This window comes from Malaclemys terrapin, chromosome 14, assembly GCF_027887155.1.
Source record: "Malaclemys terrapin pileata isolate rMalTer1 chromosome 14, rMalTer1.hap1, whole genome shotgun sequence".
Classification (NCBI taxonomy): Eukaryota; Metazoa; Chordata; order Testudines; family Emydidae; genus Malaclemys; species Malaclemys terrapin.
In genome coordinates this window covers 38,230,380-38,248,557 of record NC_071518.1, presented here as the reverse complement: position 1 = coordinate 38,248,557, position 18,178 = coordinate 38,230,380, and the positions used below count along the sequence as shown (strand labels likewise).

Sequence of the window (18,178 nt, the reverse complement as noted above, 5' to 3'; positions counted from 1 at the left end):
TAGGCCTGTGTGCAAGAGGCTTTAGAGCCCTGTCTAAAGCACAGCAAGGTTGGGGGTGGGGGGGCAGATGCTGGGCCATGTCTGTGGGAGGTGGTGGTTCCAATTAAGACCCAGTTCCCAGGGAGTGTTACCAGGAGCTCATGTGTTTGGTTGCAAACACTGCAGCAGCTGGAGCCAGGTGCCTGAATGTTTGTGTGTCTCTCTGGTTGCTCTGGCAACATTGGGGCACAAGGGCGGCCAGGAGCTTGCCAAAGTCATGAGGTGACAGGGCCAAGCCCACACCACTCCCCGCCTAGCGTCTGACTCGGAGCCAAGTCGACTGACTGGCCCCTTTGATCTGATCCTGGGTCAAAACCAGCCTCCTTTGCCTGAGTCCTGAATTGCCTGCGTTGTTTCCTTCCGAAAAAACACACGGGGCGCTAGTACAAAACGGGGGGCGGTTTATTGCAGAGCCAGGTTACAGAGCAGGGAGGCCTTTGGCTGTGACTCCACCAAGAAGGCAGGCGTCTGGGGACTGGGCAGGGAACGATGGGGCCTGGGGCTGCTGGAGGAGCCCGAGGGGTGGGGGTTAAACACAGTGCAGGCCAGTTCTCCAGGGAAGGCGCATGCAGGATGCTATTAATGCTGACGAGTGAAGTGCCCTGGGGAGAAGGGGCTGCGGTAATGCTGGTGACTGATGTGCCCAGAGGGGAGGAGGTGTCATTAATCTTAGGGCAGGTCTACATTTAAAAGTTGCACTGGTACGGCTGTCCTGTATGCCACCCCCCGAGGGGCAGTAGCTCTGTCGATGGGAGACGCCCTTCCGTTGACAGTGCTGCTCTGCGCTGGGGGTTAGGTTGGCATCACTGCATCGCTGGGGGTGAGGGGGGATTTTTTACACCCCTGTGTGACATAGTTCTACAAGCCAAACTTCCTAGTGTAGACCTGGCCTTAGCTGAAGGGACATAGGGTTGGAAAAGGCGCATCTGTCATTAGCAGGAGGGATATTGGCATCTGTAGTGAGTAGAAGACCTCACTAGTGGAAGAGATTCAGGCAAGCACCCAGTGCATGAGTAAGGGAAGGCCTCATTGCAGCGAGTGGGAGGAATGTGGCGGCCTTGTGAGAGGTACGGAGGAGAAGGTCTGGTTGGCACTAGCAGGAGGGGCGTGGTGAACTGGGGGCACACGGGGAGAAGGTTTCATTAGTGCTAGTAGGAGGGGCGTGGTGCCCTGAGGGTACACGGGGGAGAAGGTCTCGTTAGCGCTAGCAGGAGGGGTGTGGTGCCCTGGGGGCACACAGGGGAGAAGGTCTTGTTAGCGCTAGCCGGAGGGGCGTGGTGCCCTGGGGGCACACAGGGGAGAAGGTCTCGTTAGCGCTAGCAGGAGGGGCGTGGTGCCCTGGGGGCGCACGGGGGAGAAGGTCTCGTTAGCGCTAGCAGGAGGGGCGTGGTGCCCTGGGGGCGCACGGGGGAGAAGGTCTCGTTAGCGCTAGCAGGAGGGGCGTGGTGCCCTGAGGGTGCACGGGGGAGAAGGTCTCGTTAGCGCTAGCAGGAGGGACACGGCTCACAATACATCTGGAGCTGATGTAATGTTGGGAGCAAAGTGCAAGGCCAGGTCAGTTTCTAATCACATCAGCCCTTGGTGACAAGAGGCCTATCAGCCTTGGCTCCGTGGCTAGGAGCTAGGCCCAGCACAGTCTCAGGAGGCCTGTGCCATTAAGGCCAGTTCCCAAGGCTGATGTGATTGAAGGCCCAGAGGCTGTGGGGTGCCTGGACCTGGGAGGGTCGGTGGCACTTCCAGTTGTCCCTATTTCTTCACTTTTGCGTCGTAGGTGCCAGCATTCTTGTAGGCCCCCACATAGCCGCTGGTGTCTACAATGTTCTCCCGCCCGCTCTTCCCTTTGCCCTTGCCACTCTCATCGAAGCGCTCCTTGTGCGAGCCCGTGTACTTGGTGGTGTCCGTCAGCCTGTCCACCGCCCCGCCAGTTGTGGCTTTCTGTCAGCAAGAAAATGGGGCAGGGGAGTCAAACACAAAGAAGCAATTATAGCCCTTCCCAGGCCCCTCCGTCCCCCACGTGCCCTTCCAGGCCCCTCCGTCCCCCACGTGCTTGTCCTAGGCCCCTCCGTCCCCCATGTGGCCTCCCCAGGCCCTGCCCTGTCAGTCCCCCACAGACCATGACGCTGGCCCACTCCCCCACCTGTCCCTCATTGTTCCAGACACCTCCATTCCCCATGCACTCTCGGGACCTCATGCTGTCCCCACTGCTCAGGACCCTGCCCTTAAGTTGTCACAGCCCCCCCAGATCCCTGCCTCTTCCAGGACACACTGCTTTGCTATGTGACATTTGTGGGGCTCCCAGTGGCCCAGAGCAGCATCTGCATATCCGCAGACAGACCCACCGTCTTTGCCAGGCCCCCCACCCCCCACTCCTGCTCCACTTGTCCGAGAAGAGCAATCACTCACAGTGACGCCTACGTTGGTCGGCTCCTTCCCTGCCACCAGCTGGCAGATGGATTCGTATGCTTCCTCCTTGCTCTTGCCCTTAAACCTCTTTGGGGCCAGCTCCTCTAGGGCCTTTTTGAATTCCTCGTAACCAATGACTCTGGCTGTCTTCCCTCTGCAAGACACAAGGGCTGGGGCGTGACCTAGTGCAAACACTTCACTAGAAGGGTAGCTACTGCAAGACAGACCCCGGGCTGCACTTGCAAATGGCACTTGTATTCCCAGCTCTGGCAGGGAGCCCCAAGTGACCAGCCCTGCTACCCAGACAGGTGGTCTTTGAGGGAAAAGAGGAACGTTTGATGCACCCGTTACTGAAATAGTTGAGATGAGAACTGCTTCAGGTACACAGGGATCCCTCCTCCAGAAAGGCAGCCATGGCTGAGCAGAACCTGGCAGCTGTTCTACAGAACAGAAGAGAAGAATCTTAGCTCTGGCTGAGAGTGCAGGAGACACAAGACCTGACACACCAAGTTCTTGTTCATTGACCGTTAATCCTTAGGGTCAAGGCCTTGTCCTCAGAGTGCGACCTCATCCAGCCCGGGGTCAACGTGGATGTGGGGGAGCTATTTGTGAGGCCCTGCAGTCCAAGATGCGCCTGCAGGAGCCGGTCCCTGGCAGGCCTTAACCCCTTTGCTGGCGAGGGCCGTGTCGCTGGACAAGCTCTTGTTTCCAGGCAAACATCCCTGTTCCATCTGCCCATCCCCAACCCTGGCACCACTGAGCCAGCAGCAATGCAGCCCAGTCACATTTAGGGTTAAATACTTTATGAGATGGGCAGAATCTTGTCCCCAGGGAACTGCGGGACAGCAGGGAGGGAGGGCAGAGGAGAGGGACTTACTCATCACGTGAGATTTCATGGGGGTCTGCAGGGGGCCGCAGGCGATGAGAATGGTGCTGTAGCCTGGGGGTTAGGGCCTGCAGCTGGGAGAGCAGAGCCTCAAGTTGAAGTCCCTGCTCAAGTGACTGTTTAAGTATTTTTCATAACGTGGTACAAGAGCCCACAGGAGCCTGGTTCCAGCGCACCCCATACCTCCGTGGCGAGGGCACTCCCCAGGGAGGCACAGGAGCTCTGGGCTCACGTCTTCACACCGTAACGGCAGAGAGGGAATTTGAAGTCAGTGTCCCACAGCTTAGGTGAGTGCTCCAGCCTCTGGACTATTGCTTATAGGAGGGGCACTGGCTTGATTTTTTGCAAGAAAGGACGGAGTGACCTGGTTTGGTGCTTAACTTCCGGAGAGGGTTCATGGCTGTGAATCCTGAGCAGCCCCCAGTTAGGCTCCTAATACCCGGAAGTAGCCGGGGCTTAGTTCCTACCCCTCTCCTCAGCATTTCCTGCTGTCTAGCTTAGGCAGCTCCCTGCTGAGCATATGGGCTTTTGTGGATCCCGTCTGTAAGCACCTAAGGCCTTGTCTACACTAGACAATTAAGTCAGCATGACTACGTGGCACAGGGGTGTGAAAAAGCCACACCCCCGAGTGGCGTGGTTAAGCCAGCCTAGTCTCTTTGGAGACAGCGCTAGGTTGACAGAAGGATTGTTCAGTGTAGACGCTACCTGTGCAGATAGGTGGGATTCTCCCATGGTGGGTAATCCACCTCCTCAAGAGGCGATACCTTAAGATATCGCTGGAAGAATTCTTCCGTCACTTTAGCTACCGCCTCTCAAGAAGGTGGATTGCATACGCCGGGAGAATCCCCATCTGCTCAGGCAGTGTCTACACCGCAGCTCTACCGCAGTGCAGGTACAGCGGCACAGCACGGCATTTTAAGCGTAGACAAGCCCTAACTCTCCCCGTCCCTGCACGCCTACCTCAGAGCTGTCACAGTGCGAATTCCCTTTTGTGGATATTAGCCCAGGGCTTCTCTGGCATCATCTGTACATAGTAACCAGTATCGAAGGCCCCACGCACTCTGCGGACAGCCCCTCCCAAACTCTGCTGCACGGGCTGTGGGTTTGGCAGACTCTACGGCCGATTCCGGGTGTTCTGCAGCAGCCTCAGATCTATTCAAATCGAGGTTCCTACAGAATCCGATGTGCTGATGAATAATCCAGCAGCCCCACACCTTCTTTATAGTCTCAAGTGGTTGCCCCAAACTTCCAGGTGTCGGGATGCCATAGATTTCTTAATGGGGAGCGAGTAACTGCCCCGCCGACGTTGTCAGGGCGAAGCTGGGACTTTTGGCTCTGGGAAGGAGTGAAGGGCAGGTTGGGTGTGTGGGATAAGCATGCGAGCTGACTGGTTCTGCTCAAATGATCCGCAACGCAATCATTCACATGTCTATTGAAATGGCCAGTTTCGGTTACGGGGTTAACAGCCCGTTGGGTTAAATGGGGCCGTTTACCCGTCTCGGAGCCAATATTTCAGGCGCTTGCGAGATTCAGACAGGTGTCACTGCACCGTTCACTCGGGTCACGTAGTCAAGGCTCTTTCCAACAGTGAGGCTAGAAACGTGTGTGTGTCTATATGAAAGCTGAGCAGCCATGTAACAATGTGCTGCAAATAGCCAGGAGTGAGATGTGGGGAGGGTTGTCTGGTGGCCGGTCTCTGGTGGACAAGAAACTCTGTCCTGGATGCCAGGCTCCTCTAAGCTCCACGCAGAGTCTGACAGGGCTGGAGGGGGCTGAAATGAATGACCTGGGAGTGCGCCCATGGGCGACCCAGCAGGGTGGCCTGGCGGTGCTGGCCCTACTGAACTCCAGGAGCCAGCCGCTGATGTAGAGCCGGCTGTAGGGAAGGGAAGCGAGGGAGCTACTTACTTCACTTTGGAGAAGACGATGTCCACGTCTGTGCCGGTGATCCCTTTGCCGTCCATTACTTTACACTCCTTGCACAGTTTGGCCCAGTTTTTCCCAGTCATTTCTTGCCCTGTAGCTTTGGTGTCTCCATAGATGGCAAACTTCCGGAAGCTCTCTTCCAGCGCTGCCACGTCAGTGCTTCCAGCCATGCTGACCTTTGGTAGGCAGAGGCGAAATGGATCCAGTTACTACGCAAACTCCAGCAATCACACCAGATACTGTGCATACCATCTGTGCACCCCTGCACCCTGCAACACCCCTTAGACCGCTGCCTCCCACAAAAGCCCGGCCCCTTCACGACTAAGCTGCACCGGCAGACGTGGAAGTGGGGAGCCGAGGACTAGGATAGCAGCGGGAGCTGAAGATCAGGCTTGGGGGGCATTTGTAGAGCGCTGTGCGTGTGGGTCCCAGGGCTAGAATAGCAGAGGGGCTGTGGGTCGGGACTGGGGAGCTGTGTATGGGCCCCAAGGCTGGCACTGTGGGTCAGGACAGAGGGCCATTGGCAGCGCTGTAGTGGGAGTGTTGGCCCAGTGCATTGAGACTCATGTAACACTGCTTCTTTTCCTCCTCCTTCAGACAGCGCTGCCCTGGCTGATAACGTTTCTCGTCAATATCAGGTTATCCTCTCCCTTTGGCAGTCGCCTCCGTGCCTGACTCCTACGGTTAGTAATCCCCTTGGAAAGCTGTCACCAAGAGACTCTTTCACAGCTAAACTGGTTGCGCTAAAGAGACGTGTTTTCCCTGATCAGCATCTCTGAAGCCAGCACATCAGTGCCATGAGCAGGGGAGGAACTGCCCGGCACTCCACAACGGCCATCCGCCACGTAGCAGTTAACATCCGGTGACTCCCCCTCGCTTTTCACAGCGCCTGTGGCCACCTCACACTCCCTGGCCACTCTGATTCTCACAGGCCTCTCCCACCTCTATGCATTAGCAAAGCACAGGTCAGCATCTTCAGGTCATCCCGGCACCTCCATAGGGGCTGGCACTGGGCGCTTGTCAGGCGCTGGCACCAGGGTGATTGCCTCTGGCATGTCCTCTGTGCGGGGAGTCCAGCTGGCACCGCACAGGGAACAGTGTGCAGGTGAGTGGGAACAGAGCAAGAGCTTCAGCCTGTGTGAAAGGGGGGTGGGGGGCCTCCAGTATATCAAAATGGCCACAGCTGGGCAAAGTACTTCAGCGCCTGCAGGTCTGTCATTGAGCGCCAGGGCCAAGCCTTTCACCAGGGACTGGGGGGTCTGGGGGCCCAGCCTGGGACACCAGACAGGGGCCTGGTTTACAGATGGGGGGGGCAACATCTTCTGAACCTCGGGACCCTTTAAGCTGTCGCCAGCTGGGGAGCCAGCAGCACTGGTCCGTTTTGAAATGCCTTAACCCAGCAAGCTCCCAGCTCCACCCCACCCCACCCCTGCGCTCTTCCAGGTCCCTGGACACACCCAGCCACAGGGCAGTCTCACCCGGCCTGCCGGGCTGAGGGGATTGCCTAGCCCCGGGCCCTAGTTACAGTCTGACATTAAACAAAAACAGGCGTGTGGGCTTGTCGGCTGGCGTGGCCAGAGTTTGCGCTGCCTGGCGACCGTTGCTAGGGAGGGCTGTGCTGCTTGGAGCTGTTGCTGCGGGAGGCATGGCGGGGCTGGACTATTCGCATACGCACCGAGTCCAGAGCGACAGGGTGGGTGAGGTCATAGCTGGTATTGGGCCAACTTCTGTTGTTGAGAGAACAAGCTTGGGAGTCACACCGAGCTCGTCTTCAGGTCTGGGAGGGGTCCTGCCAGCATCCCAGCTATTAACGCTGTTACATCACACACCTTGTCTCCCAAATATCTGGGGACCGGCACGGCTACAGCTACACTGCACAGCAGCCAGACGGGCCTCAGTTCCCTTACAACGCTGCTCGAACCAGGGCTCCAGGCGGCCTCATGTCTTCTCACCCCCCAGGCAGCCTGGCAGCACCAAGGCCCCCATCAGGGCAGCTGGCCTGAGGCTGGCAATGGGGCAATTGCAGGGGGAAAAGCCTAAGCTGGCACATAAAGCCACTCACAGCCTCATAGAGACACACACACGGGCACAGAGACACACTGACGAGCTGGCAGCCATGCCCAAGATCCGGGTGTGGCCACAATCAGGAGTTGTGGTACTCCCCATCTTGTCTATTTCAGGCGCCTGGCGGCTCTGGTGCGCTCCTGCCAGGGCCCAGGGAAGGAGTTCATAGCGTCTGGCCTTCCCAATGGGAATCCACTCGGGCCGCTGCAGCAGAAACAGCTGCAGGCCATTAATCAGTGTGCGCGTAACCTGCCAGCAAAGCAGCATGACGCAGCCAAAGGGAGCCGGGTTCCCACGGCGGCTGGGCCCAGAGAAGGCTCTTGGCACCGATTCTCTCTCTCCCAGGAAGTGGGCCTAACCAGCGTGTCCCTCTCCTTGGCTCAGGCAACTTTGGTCTTGCTGAACTGAGTTGATGGCCAGGGTTTGGCTAATGGACACATCATCCCCACCCAGCCCCACTGCAATGCAGCTGCGTGCAAGCCGGGGGGCCAGCACACCAGCCTGCAGCACACTGCAGGGCAGCTAGTCCAACCCCCAGGTCTTCTGCACAGCGCCATGGGCACTACCGTCTGTGCTGAGCAGACTAGCCCCTGTCTAGCCTGGAAGCTACACACAGCACCTGGGAAGAGCTGGTCTCCCGGCCAGGAGTGGGCCCTGTTTTGCCAGGGATCATAACCTGATATTTCACACCTGATACACCACTAAGCCACCCCTTCTGACTCTGCCTTCTCTTTCACTATCACAATTAGCCCTGAGCTAGCCGGGACTGGCAGGGCCCCAGAGACTGCCCGTGCCAACATCCCTGCCAGGAGGAGTCCTTCCAGGGGCAGGACAGTGTGGGTGAGGGGGGTCGGAGGGGTGGCAGCGGGCGATGTGAGTCCTGCTGCTGCCAGGCTGTATCCGCTGTCGGTGGAGAGGTCCTTACCCAGGCCAGTCACGCCAGCGCTCGGGTCAGTAGCGTCTACAGCTAATCTGACCGTCCCCCTTTCCAGGCTATGAGCGCATATCCAGCGTGGGTTTGCAGGCGAGCAGGGGGCATAGGGATTGCAAGGAGGGGAAGGTGGGAAGAGGAAGAAGCTGCCAGCAGGACACAAACCTACGAGTTATTTCTGTCTCCCTGAGCACCGCAGACACCGTGTGACAATACTGAGCAGCGTGGGACACAGTGCCACGCCCCGAGAGAGGCACCACGCAGGGTCCCGCCCTCTCCAGGGAGCGCTCAGTGAATTCACAGAGGCATAAGGGGGGGGCAAGCCCCAGAACACCACAGGCCACCGCGCCCCGGAGCAGGTCTTAGGTTTGTGTGCGGGAAGCCTGCTAGTGGCTCGGGTGCAGTACTGGGATAGGAGACTTGGGTCCTGTTCCTGGCTCTGCCTTTGGCCTGCTGGGTGATCCTGGCTCATCTCTGGTCTCAGTTTCCCCAGCTGTGAAATGGAGGTTGGGTACGTCCCTTCTTTTGTAAAGTGCTTTGGGACCTAGGGATGAAAAGCGCTAAGTATCATTGCTGCGGTTTGCACAGGGGGGACGTGTGTAAGGGCCGAGGGGAATGTGCAGGTGGATGCAGGGTACGGGTGTGGCCGGGGGCGATGCATGGGGGACGGGCGTGCTGCAGTGTGCCTGTCGTGGGCATTTCCTTTTTCTGGTCCCACGAATAGTGCATGGTTTGCGCCATGTGATGCACTGAAGGCAGCACCGATGCTGTGGGAGGTGCCGATGGGGGAGCACCCCATCTCCAAAGCTGTTCGGGGGGGGAGCAGCCAGCCAGCCTGCTCTGCAGGGCGTGTCCCTCCTTTTCACCCAAGTGAGCTGAGTCCCTGGAAGCGGCACACGCCGATCGCTGCAGATGAGCTCCAAGCCAGCTCCCTCCATCCCTGCACGTCAGCCCAGTGCTCCCCCACAGGCCTAGTCCCCCGGGCACGCAGGCCAGCTCGCTTCCCTGCTCTGCGCCCCCAGATGGGGGGAATTAGCCACCAGTCAGTGATGCCAATCCAGGCAGCCAGTGCACTGAGCAAGACCCCCCGTGTTGCCAGCCCGCCCGCACCCCCCTCCTCCTGCAGAAGCAGCCCATCCGCTTGCTGTTCTGCTGACTTACCGCCTGAAGTGCCTCTACTGAGCTGCGGCCGGCGACCCGGAGAAGCCCTGCTCCCTCCTGGTCTGCAGACTGCAGTGCTGCTCGGAGGCGGCTGCGCTATTATCTGCTGTTTATTCCGGTAGCCATAGAGACAGCCTGCTAAACAGCCAGGGCGCGGAGCAGTCCTGTTCTAATGCAGGAGGGTGACCAAGGTCACTGCGAAGCGCTCCGCTCCCTCCTGCCTGCCGTGCCTGGGGCAGGAATGGGGCCTCTGCCCTTTCACGCCTCCATCAGGCCCGCTGGAGCAGAGCCCAGTGGTCCATTTGTGTCATCGCTGGTGCTGGGAAGGGGCCGGGCTTGCAGGGCTGGGAGGGAGGCATCGATCCCCTCACGTGGCTCTGGTTTTGCTTGTTCCCGGTGAGGGGTGGTGGGAGGGAAGGCGGGGGCCAGGTGTCAGGGACAGGCTTCTCCTTCGTTAGCGGCATGGCTGGATCGGCACCCAAGTGCGGCTGCATCTCTGCCTGGAAGGGGGGGGTGTCGGAGCAGCCCTGCAGGCCTCTGCCGTCAGACGAGCTAGGGACCCTCGCAGAAGGGTTATCCCCGGAGGGCCGGGGTGGCCAGACTGCAGCTTGTGAGCTCTTTTACAGTTAAAGTGGGGCTCGCAGTGCCCCCCCCCCCGCGCCCCTCTGCCTACCAGGCTGGTGAGGGGGGAGGCTCGGGGCTTCTGCCCTGCGGCGTTGGTGGGGCTAGGGGCTTCTGCCAGAGACAACTGGTGCTTGCTGAGAGCGGGGCTGGGGGTGGCATAATTTAAAAGTTTGCCCCCCAACAGTTTGAGTCACGCCCCCCCCCTTATCCTCAGTGGCCCCTCCCTGCAGCTCCCAGCTGTTGAGGCAACAGCAAACGCAGCGGCTCTCCCCGTAGGTCTCAGCTGTTTGCCGCTGCCTCTCCCCACAGCTGCAGTTCACAGCTTGCCACCCTCAGCAAGGGGGAGGGAGGGGACCCAGTGGTACCATGTGACCAAGTGGGGCCAGCAAACCCTGGCAAAAATCTGGGGGGCACGTGACCCCATGTGACCACACACCCACGTCGCCTCTGGCTTCCGCCCAGCAAGGGCCACCCCGGTATAGGGCAGCGCAGCTCTGGGAGGGAGTCGAGTGTAGTCTAGTCCAGGCATCAGCACAATGGGATTATTAAGTATGTTCCCTGTGCAGAGCCCTTGTTACTGGGGCTAATGCACGAGATGGGGCAAGCCCAGCACAACTCTCCCCTCCAGGAGCACCCAGCAGGGCCAGCAGACGGACCAAACCTGGAAATGGAGCACATCGGCTGGGGCCATTCTACAGAGCACTGATCACAACAGAACGGCACTGCCAGTGCAAAAGGCTCAGCGCAGGGGTAAGGATGGGACACAGAGCGTATCTGTGCCCCAGGAGTACAGGGCTGGATACACTGCGTGTGGCCCTGGGGTGCCCAGGGGCTGGAGACAAAGTGTGTATGGGGCCAACGTACAGAGCAGCTATTCATATGGGAGCAGGAGCTGGGTACATGGTGCCTTTGAGTGCAAGGGAACAGGGGCACATGGCGGTTGGTACACAGATGTGCTGGGCGACAGAACGTCTGTATATGCAATGCATATTGGTAATGGCGGGGCTGGGGAAAGTGGTGGGCATGCCCAGAGGCTGGGAACACGGTATGTCAGGTTGCCAAGGAGGCTGGGGACATGCATCCTGAAGCTGGGAAGATGGTCTGCATTGGTTGGGGTACACTGGATCTTGGTACACGTTGCAGATGGAGGCCCAGTTGGACTGGGAACGTGGTGTGTACATATGTGGGCTCACAGGGGTCGGGGTACATGTTGCATACAGCTGCCAGAGAACTGTGGATAGATGTTGTGTCAGCACATATCTAATATAATGGAACCACACGGCCACAGTGCAGTCCAAATAACCATGAGTATGAACTATACACAGTCCTAGTTACACAAACACAGCAGCTCTGGCAGGGTTCTGAGGCTGAAACATAGAAGACAGTGAGGGCCACCAGAAGACCCACAGAATAGTTAAAAGGATGCTATCCAGCTCCTACACTCTACTGGAAGCGGGGTCTGAATGAGCTCTCCCCGGCTAACTGGGGAGCTGGGGAAGACGACTTCAGGGACTGACCTTGTTTGCATAGACACGCCCACTCCGCGTAGGTGCACAGCATGGTGGGGCTGTTCGGGCCAGACGATCACTTCTGGCTGATGTTGGATTGCAAATCACTCTGCTATTGGGTGCAGGGGTAATAAAGTGTCAACCTTGTTGTGTGAATAAAGGGGCAGCAGAATTGTGCCTGGCAGGCCCTGATGGAGGGGTTCTCCCTCAGCCGGGAGGAGGGGTGCCAAAGCCCAGTGGAGATGAGCGAGGGTGAGGACAGGTGTTTTTGCCTTGTCGTGTGGGCTCTAAGGGCCCTAGCCACCACTTGACCCACCCCCTCTCCACTGTTTAAGGGGACAGAGCTGATTAAGACCCAATTCAGAGTCTTTTGTTGTAGAGCTGAAATCAGTGATGACCTGGTCGAAGCTGTAAGCCTTAGACCTGCTTGGGACAGTGTCTCGGGTGAAAGAGGCTGCCCAGCCTGCACTAACAGTGAGACTCCCCCACGAACAGCGGAAATCACTGAGAGCTGTGGTAAGTGGTGGGCCCTCAACACATCTCAGAGGCTGCAGTAGAGAAGGCAGTGGCACAGTGAATGACAACAGAGCAGCCGGTGACAGCCGCTGAGGTCTTGCTTGACGCCTTTCCTTCCCCCGCACCTCAGAACTGTGGGTCGTTGCTGATCAAAGACAACAACTGTGAGCAGGGTGTGGTGGAGGGAGAGGGGAGTGGCATGTTAAAGGGACATTTGTTTGTCGGCCTTTCACACCACAGGGTGAGAGACTGAGGAAAAGGACACTGCCCAATGTACTCTAGGGTGGGTGTTCTGCTCATGGTCATATGTTTTCGAATAATGCTTGTGGGGATTTCCCAAATTAATGCCAGATTCCTTCCTCTTTTATTAAACGTTTTCTTTTCCAAACACAGACTTAGTGCTTGCAAGAGGGGAAGTCTTGCCTCTTAGGGTACATCTACACTACAGCGGGGAGTCGATTTAAGATACGCAAATTCAGCTACGTGAATAGCGTAGCTGAATTCGACGTATTGCAGCCGACTTACCCCGTTGTGAGGACGGCGGCAAAATCGACTTCTGCCGCTTTTTGTCGGCGGCGCTTACTACCACCTCCGCTGGTGGAGTTAGAGCGCCGATTCGGGGATCAATTGTCGCGTCCCGACGGGACGCGATAAATCGATCCCCGAGAGGTCGATTTCTACCCGCCGATTCAGGCGGGTAGTATAGACCAGACCTTAGAGGCACCCAGGAGTGGAGTGGAGTTTTCCCACATTACTGGGGGGGGAGGGGTGGGGGGGCTCGAGTTTTGTGTTGTGTTGTCAAAAGGAACCGCTAGCTAGATACTGAACCCGGGCCTTGTTGCTGGCAACTCCATGGCTGGCAGATGTGTTACACTACAATAAGATCGCCACCACTCTCAAATTTCACAAGTCGGTCCCTAAATTCATACTTGATCTGTGCTTATGGGTGAAGTGTAATGAATAGACGGTTTTTTTTGTAAATGTCATGAACCAGGCTGGCACCTGCAGCTGTGCTAACGAAGGCCCAGCCGAGCATCGCCCGGCTACAGAAAAATGTGGGGGAAGAGCAGCAGCCAATGTGGCTTTACAAAGAGCTGCTCAGAGCGTACGAGAGCTTGGACTGGCAAGTGGGCTGGAACTAACAGGGCGTTTCAGGCAGGGCTGCCGGGGAAAATTACAGGAAACCCGGGAGCACCAGGAGCTAATGCTGCCACGGAGCTAAAAGCCTTTCAAATCTCCCAGGGGAGAAGTGCTGCGGTGTAAGCCAGCCCTTTAGCGAGCAAGGACGGGCTGGAATCGGTGATGACGTGCCAATAGCTGAGGCATGTGAACTGCTGTCTGGGAGAAGAAAAATGCAGGGTCCTGGTCCATCAGGAGTGGAGGAGCCTGTTGCCAAGGTTACCCAGCAAGGGGACTGACGCTGAGTGGCTGATGAAACGGGGCAGAGCGCAATGAGGATGCGGCCAGCCACCTTGGAGAATGACACACAGAAGTGCCGGGGCAAGCTCTCCTCTGGCCCCTTCCCCTTGTCTCAGCACCTTGGTGCCCGGCCCAGTGGCCAGGAGCATCATTCCTTGTTGTGTGTGTGGCAGTTATAACACACTCAGACTCACTCCGTGACCTTGTGTTACGTACGAAATATTCAGCTACTCAAATGCTGCAGAACCATCTCTCTGTGGTTAGCAGGGATTGGATGATGGCCAATTGCCTCCTCTGCCTGCCCACTCGCTCAGTCTTGATCTTACTCTTTGCTTGCCCACCAATGTGATTTTTGCATCCAGCCGCTACATTAGCATCTTTTTCAGCATCTGCGGCCATTTTTTCTGCAGTGATGGCCGGGAGGTTCTCCCAAGAGGAGGCCCTAGAAATGGGATTGTGGTAGCAGCTCGGATAATGCCTCAGCATTTCAGTAAGTTTTGGAATCCTGAGGTGTGTGCTCAGATGTTAGCATCAGCCCTTCCCTGAGATCCAGGCGTTGCTAGTCGCAAGACTGGGTTTTGGTCTAAGAACTTTAACAAGGGCTTTATGATCTGTCACTGAAGTAAACTTCCTCCCTTGGAGAAACTCAGGTAATGTGCTAAGTCCAAATATACACTCAGAGCTTCAATTTTATTGGAGTATATTTTTTTCATTACGTTATAGAAGGTTCTGGAAGTAAAACTGATTGACTGACTGTTACGTCCTATCCGGTGCGAACACTTGTGTGCTCACCACGCAGAAGAAGGCAAGGACACATGGGGTGGATTTTAACCAGGCCATAAATGTATTAGCCTAATTATGTCCACGGTTCCCATTGGGGGACAGCCCAGAGCAGTCACTCGCACCTCATTGGTCTTTTGCCAGTTCTTGGGGGCTCCCACCATAGTGTGAGCCAATCATCACACGAGGAGCATCTCTGGGCACCTTCACTAGCATCCCTTCCCGTTTCGGGAGTTGAGGTGAGAGGGGACCTTGTCCCCCAGCCAGCACCACCATCCAGTTCAATGGTGAGGTGGTTCCCCCCAGGCAGTGCCCCGGCCCATGATTTGCATTTGCCTCCAGGGGGTTCGACACAACGTTCCCATGGTCTCGGGATGCCCACGATGTTACCTTTTTGGATGTAGAGCCTAAAGCAGCGAGTTTCTGCTCTGAGCACCTGCCACAAGGAGGCACCAGCATCAGCTTGGCTGCCTCCACCCCACCCTGCATGAGCTACCTAGAAGTTCACCAGTCCAATACCAAGATCATCCAGGAAGCCAGCTGCCCTATCTCGGAGAGGTGCACTCCATCCTCGATAAAAACTCAGCAGCACCGTGGGCTGATAACTCCAGCCATGTCGATACTTTCCAGTTGGCCTTCCTATGGGACCTATCCACATTTTTCATGGGCGGACTGCAGTCCGCCACACCCTGTGGGCTACTGTCTCCAACCATACTGTCCCCACACCGGAAACATGCCCACTAGCAGGCCAATATCCCATGTAGCCTTCCAAATCAGCTGGAGCCCGCAGCCCATTCTCGGGTCATTCTTCCCTAAGTGGATAACAATGATGTCCAGCGTGTCCTCATGGGGCACCAGCCCACGCAAAAGCCCCGTCTGCTGTGCCAAGACAAAAACTGCATCCATCCCGAAGCCAGTTGCAAGCCCCTTGGTGAATTACACCCTCTCCTGGGACCCCAGTGCACAGTGCTGTGCCCGCAAATCCATATCCCCAACCATAGGCATGCGCTAATACCGTCTATATCATAGACATGAGGAAAGAAAAAGACATGGTTTTGCTTACGGCCCACCTCCTGCATTGGCTTCCCCTCAGGGAACTGCACATAGGACTTATCGGCCTTGAATCACTCATGCCCTATAGCCTGGACCTCTGCAGCCCCCAGGCCTAGCTGGGTTGCTGCTCTATCGAATAAGTGGGAGCTGTACTCTCCTGGTGGCAAGCCCAGAAATGACAGCCCTTCCCTAACCACTCCCACAAACCGGAATGTGGTTAGGACCCCCCTGCAGGAACAGGGGACCCTCACTGAGTCACAGATGCCTGCAGTGCCCGTCCAGGACTCAGGCCCCGTTCACCAGAGTGGGGCAGAGCAACAGTCTTGCCAACCCCAAGTTGATCAGTTTTTGCTCTGCAGACCTTGAGCTGTAGAGTCCTGTAGTTCGAGACCCACCGCAAAGAGTCTCCCTTGGCGGAAGGGAACCACTCACTGACTCAGAAGGCCCAGAAGAAAACCAACAGAAAGCCTGTCTTGAAGAGTACAGCCTCACCCCCAAATCGTAGACTCCAGGAAGAACCTCAACTTATTGCCTAAGGCCCTGCAAAGTCACTGGCTTCCTGACATTATTCCACATCCCGGCAGCCTGTGACCTGCAGACCTTCAGTCAAAGGCCACCCTGGCTAACCGGTTAGCGGTAACTAGACCATGAACTGGTAAGTTTGGAGTCCTGGTCTAGGCCAGGTCGGTGGTAGAGCCTCAGCACCCTGGAACGCCTCAATGCCATGATGGGAGCGAGAAAGGGGTGCGGCGCAAGTGCAACCAAGATTCCACAGGGATGCCGGCACCTGTTCTGGTGCTTCCTCGGCCTGCAGTGCTGGTGCTCTGAATCTGTGGCCATGCAGTCGAGAGAGCATCGGCCGGGCTGTTGGTAAGCCCAGGCACATGCTTGGCAGTGGAATGTAGCTAGCATGCACATCTCTGTCTAATAGTGTTAATTTTTAAACTCCTCTGGACAGAAGAGAGCTTTGAGAGCAGTAGGCCTGGTCTACACTACAAAGTCAGGTCAACCTAAGCTGCTTTGGGTCAAACTAGTGAGCATGTGTCTACACTGAAATTTGTCTCCCACCGATGTAAGTGCCCCATTATGCCACCATAGTAACATCACCTCCCCGAGCGTGTAGAGCCATGGTTGATGTATGGAGGTCGATGCAGAGCACGTGTAGACACTGCTTTACTTATTTCAACCCTAACAGTCCTCCAGCCACTGTCCCACAATGCCTGACACTGACCGCTCTTGTCACGATTGTGAGCTCCACTGCCCAGGGGCCACGTAGACCAGAAGCCACCTCCCTCTTTAAAATGCCCGTGAATTTTTGAAATGCTGCCATTTCTACAGCTGGTTCAGCACAGTGCCCATGGAGCCTCTTCTCCCCACAGACCCAGGACATGCAATATCTCCTGTCTCCTCCAGGCCGGAGTGTGACAGCTGCATCGTGCTTTAGAGACATGGCTCAGTCTCATGAGCACTGAGGGACCGACGTAAGGGCTTGTCTACACTTAAAACATAGCCTCTGTCCCACTGTAGCACTTCAGGGAAGACACTAGCTATGCTGGGAGGCGGGCTTCTCCCATCGGCGTAGGTAATCCACCTCCCTGAGAGGTCGACCTAGTGCTGTCTACACCAGGGGTTAGGTCAGTTGAACTGTATCGCTCAGGGGGGTGGATGTAGTTATACCGACCTAATGTAGACCTGGCCTAAGTCAGGGACTCCCTTGTTTATCCATATCCCCAGCGGGACAGAGGTTCTAGCATTGAGGTGGCTCCTTACCTGACAGGCAGAGTCATAGAATCAATCATAGAATATCAGGGTTAGAAGGGACCTCAGGAGGTCATCTAGTCCAACCCTGCTCAAAGCAGGACCAATCCCCAGACAGATTTCCCCCAGATTCCTAAATGGCCCACGCAAGGATTGAACTCTCAACCCTGGGTTTAGCAGACCAATGCTCAAACCACTGAGCTATCCCTCCCCCATCACTGTAGCTCTAAACACAAGGGTTCATTGGAGGGGAAAGTGTGAGAAGGGTCCTTTCGCTATATGATCTCTTCCTACCCCATTGTGTTGGCTCACCTTGGGAGAGCAAGTTGTGGGAGTAGTCATTTGCCATCCATTTGCAGATGATTGTCCACCCCCCGCTTATACATTAGAATTTAAAAGGCTGCATTCTCATGGACAAAAACGCCTGCACTCCAAGGAGAGGCCCTGAGATTAAAAAGGAGAGGAGCTTGGCATTTGGGTGGAGGAGGAGAAGAAACAACTTTTATACTGTAACCTCTATCCTTAAGTGTTGTAGGGACTGTGGGATTCATGGACACAGCCAAGTTGACCAGAACTCAGTGGAAATTGACGAGCACAGCGTGTTTAGCAGTGGAAATTTCCCATCTTTGGGGCAGGACAGACACGATACAGTCTCCGCAATCCAAGGTCCTAACCCCATTAAGGAAGTTTGTCCTAAAGTAACTACATAAGTGTGCAAACCCCTAACTAAAGTGAATCGGTCTGAAATGGGGCTTTCACCCATTGAATTGCTGTAGGACAGGACAGAACAGGACCATGAGTCTAACTGTGAAGTGAAAAATGGACCCTCCTCACTAGGTGTCTGGTGAGATCAGTCTTGCTGAGCAAGTTCAGAGGGACAAAGTCACCAGCAGCATCAACCTCAGACATGCTAGCTATGGCCAGGGAGTGGCGGTTTCCATTTTCACTTCCCAAAGTGCCAGTTTCTATGTTCCACAGTTTCACAGTGCAGGGGTTAGGGGTGCAGGACAGGGGCAGAGGTGAGGGGCAGGGGCTGGGGTTGCAGGAGGGAGGTGCAGGGGCAAAGGGGGGCGAAGGTGCAGGGGCAAAGGGAGGTGCGGGGGTTAGGGG

General features: G+C 56.5%; 1 protein-coding gene across 2 annotated transcripts; it reads right to left on the bottom strand.

The window, feature by feature from the left end:
* Positions 1-423: 423 nt before the first annotated feature.
* TPPP3 (tubulin polymerization promoting protein family member 3) lies at positions 424-9,690 on the bottom strand. Of its 2 annotated transcripts, none has more exons than XM_054048952.1 (4): positions 9,411-9,690; positions 5,237-5,430; positions 2,443-2,596; positions 424-1,974 (listed from the first exon to the last, which is right to left on the bottom strand). In XM_054048952.1, exons 2-4 carry the CDS (start codon positions 5,422-5,424, stop codon positions 1,786-1,788), a joined length of 531 nt encoding a protein of 176 aa, XP_053904927.1. In that variant the 5' UTR covers positions 5,425-5,430; positions 9,411-9,690; the 3' UTR covers positions 424-1,785. The 2 variants fall into 2 exon arrangements, with proteins under 2 accessions (XP_053904927.1, XP_053904928.1); XM_054048953.1 differs by lacking the exon at positions 9,411-9,690 and adding an exon at positions 8,415-8,623.
* Between the last annotated feature and the right edge of the window lie 8,488 nt (positions 9,691-18,178).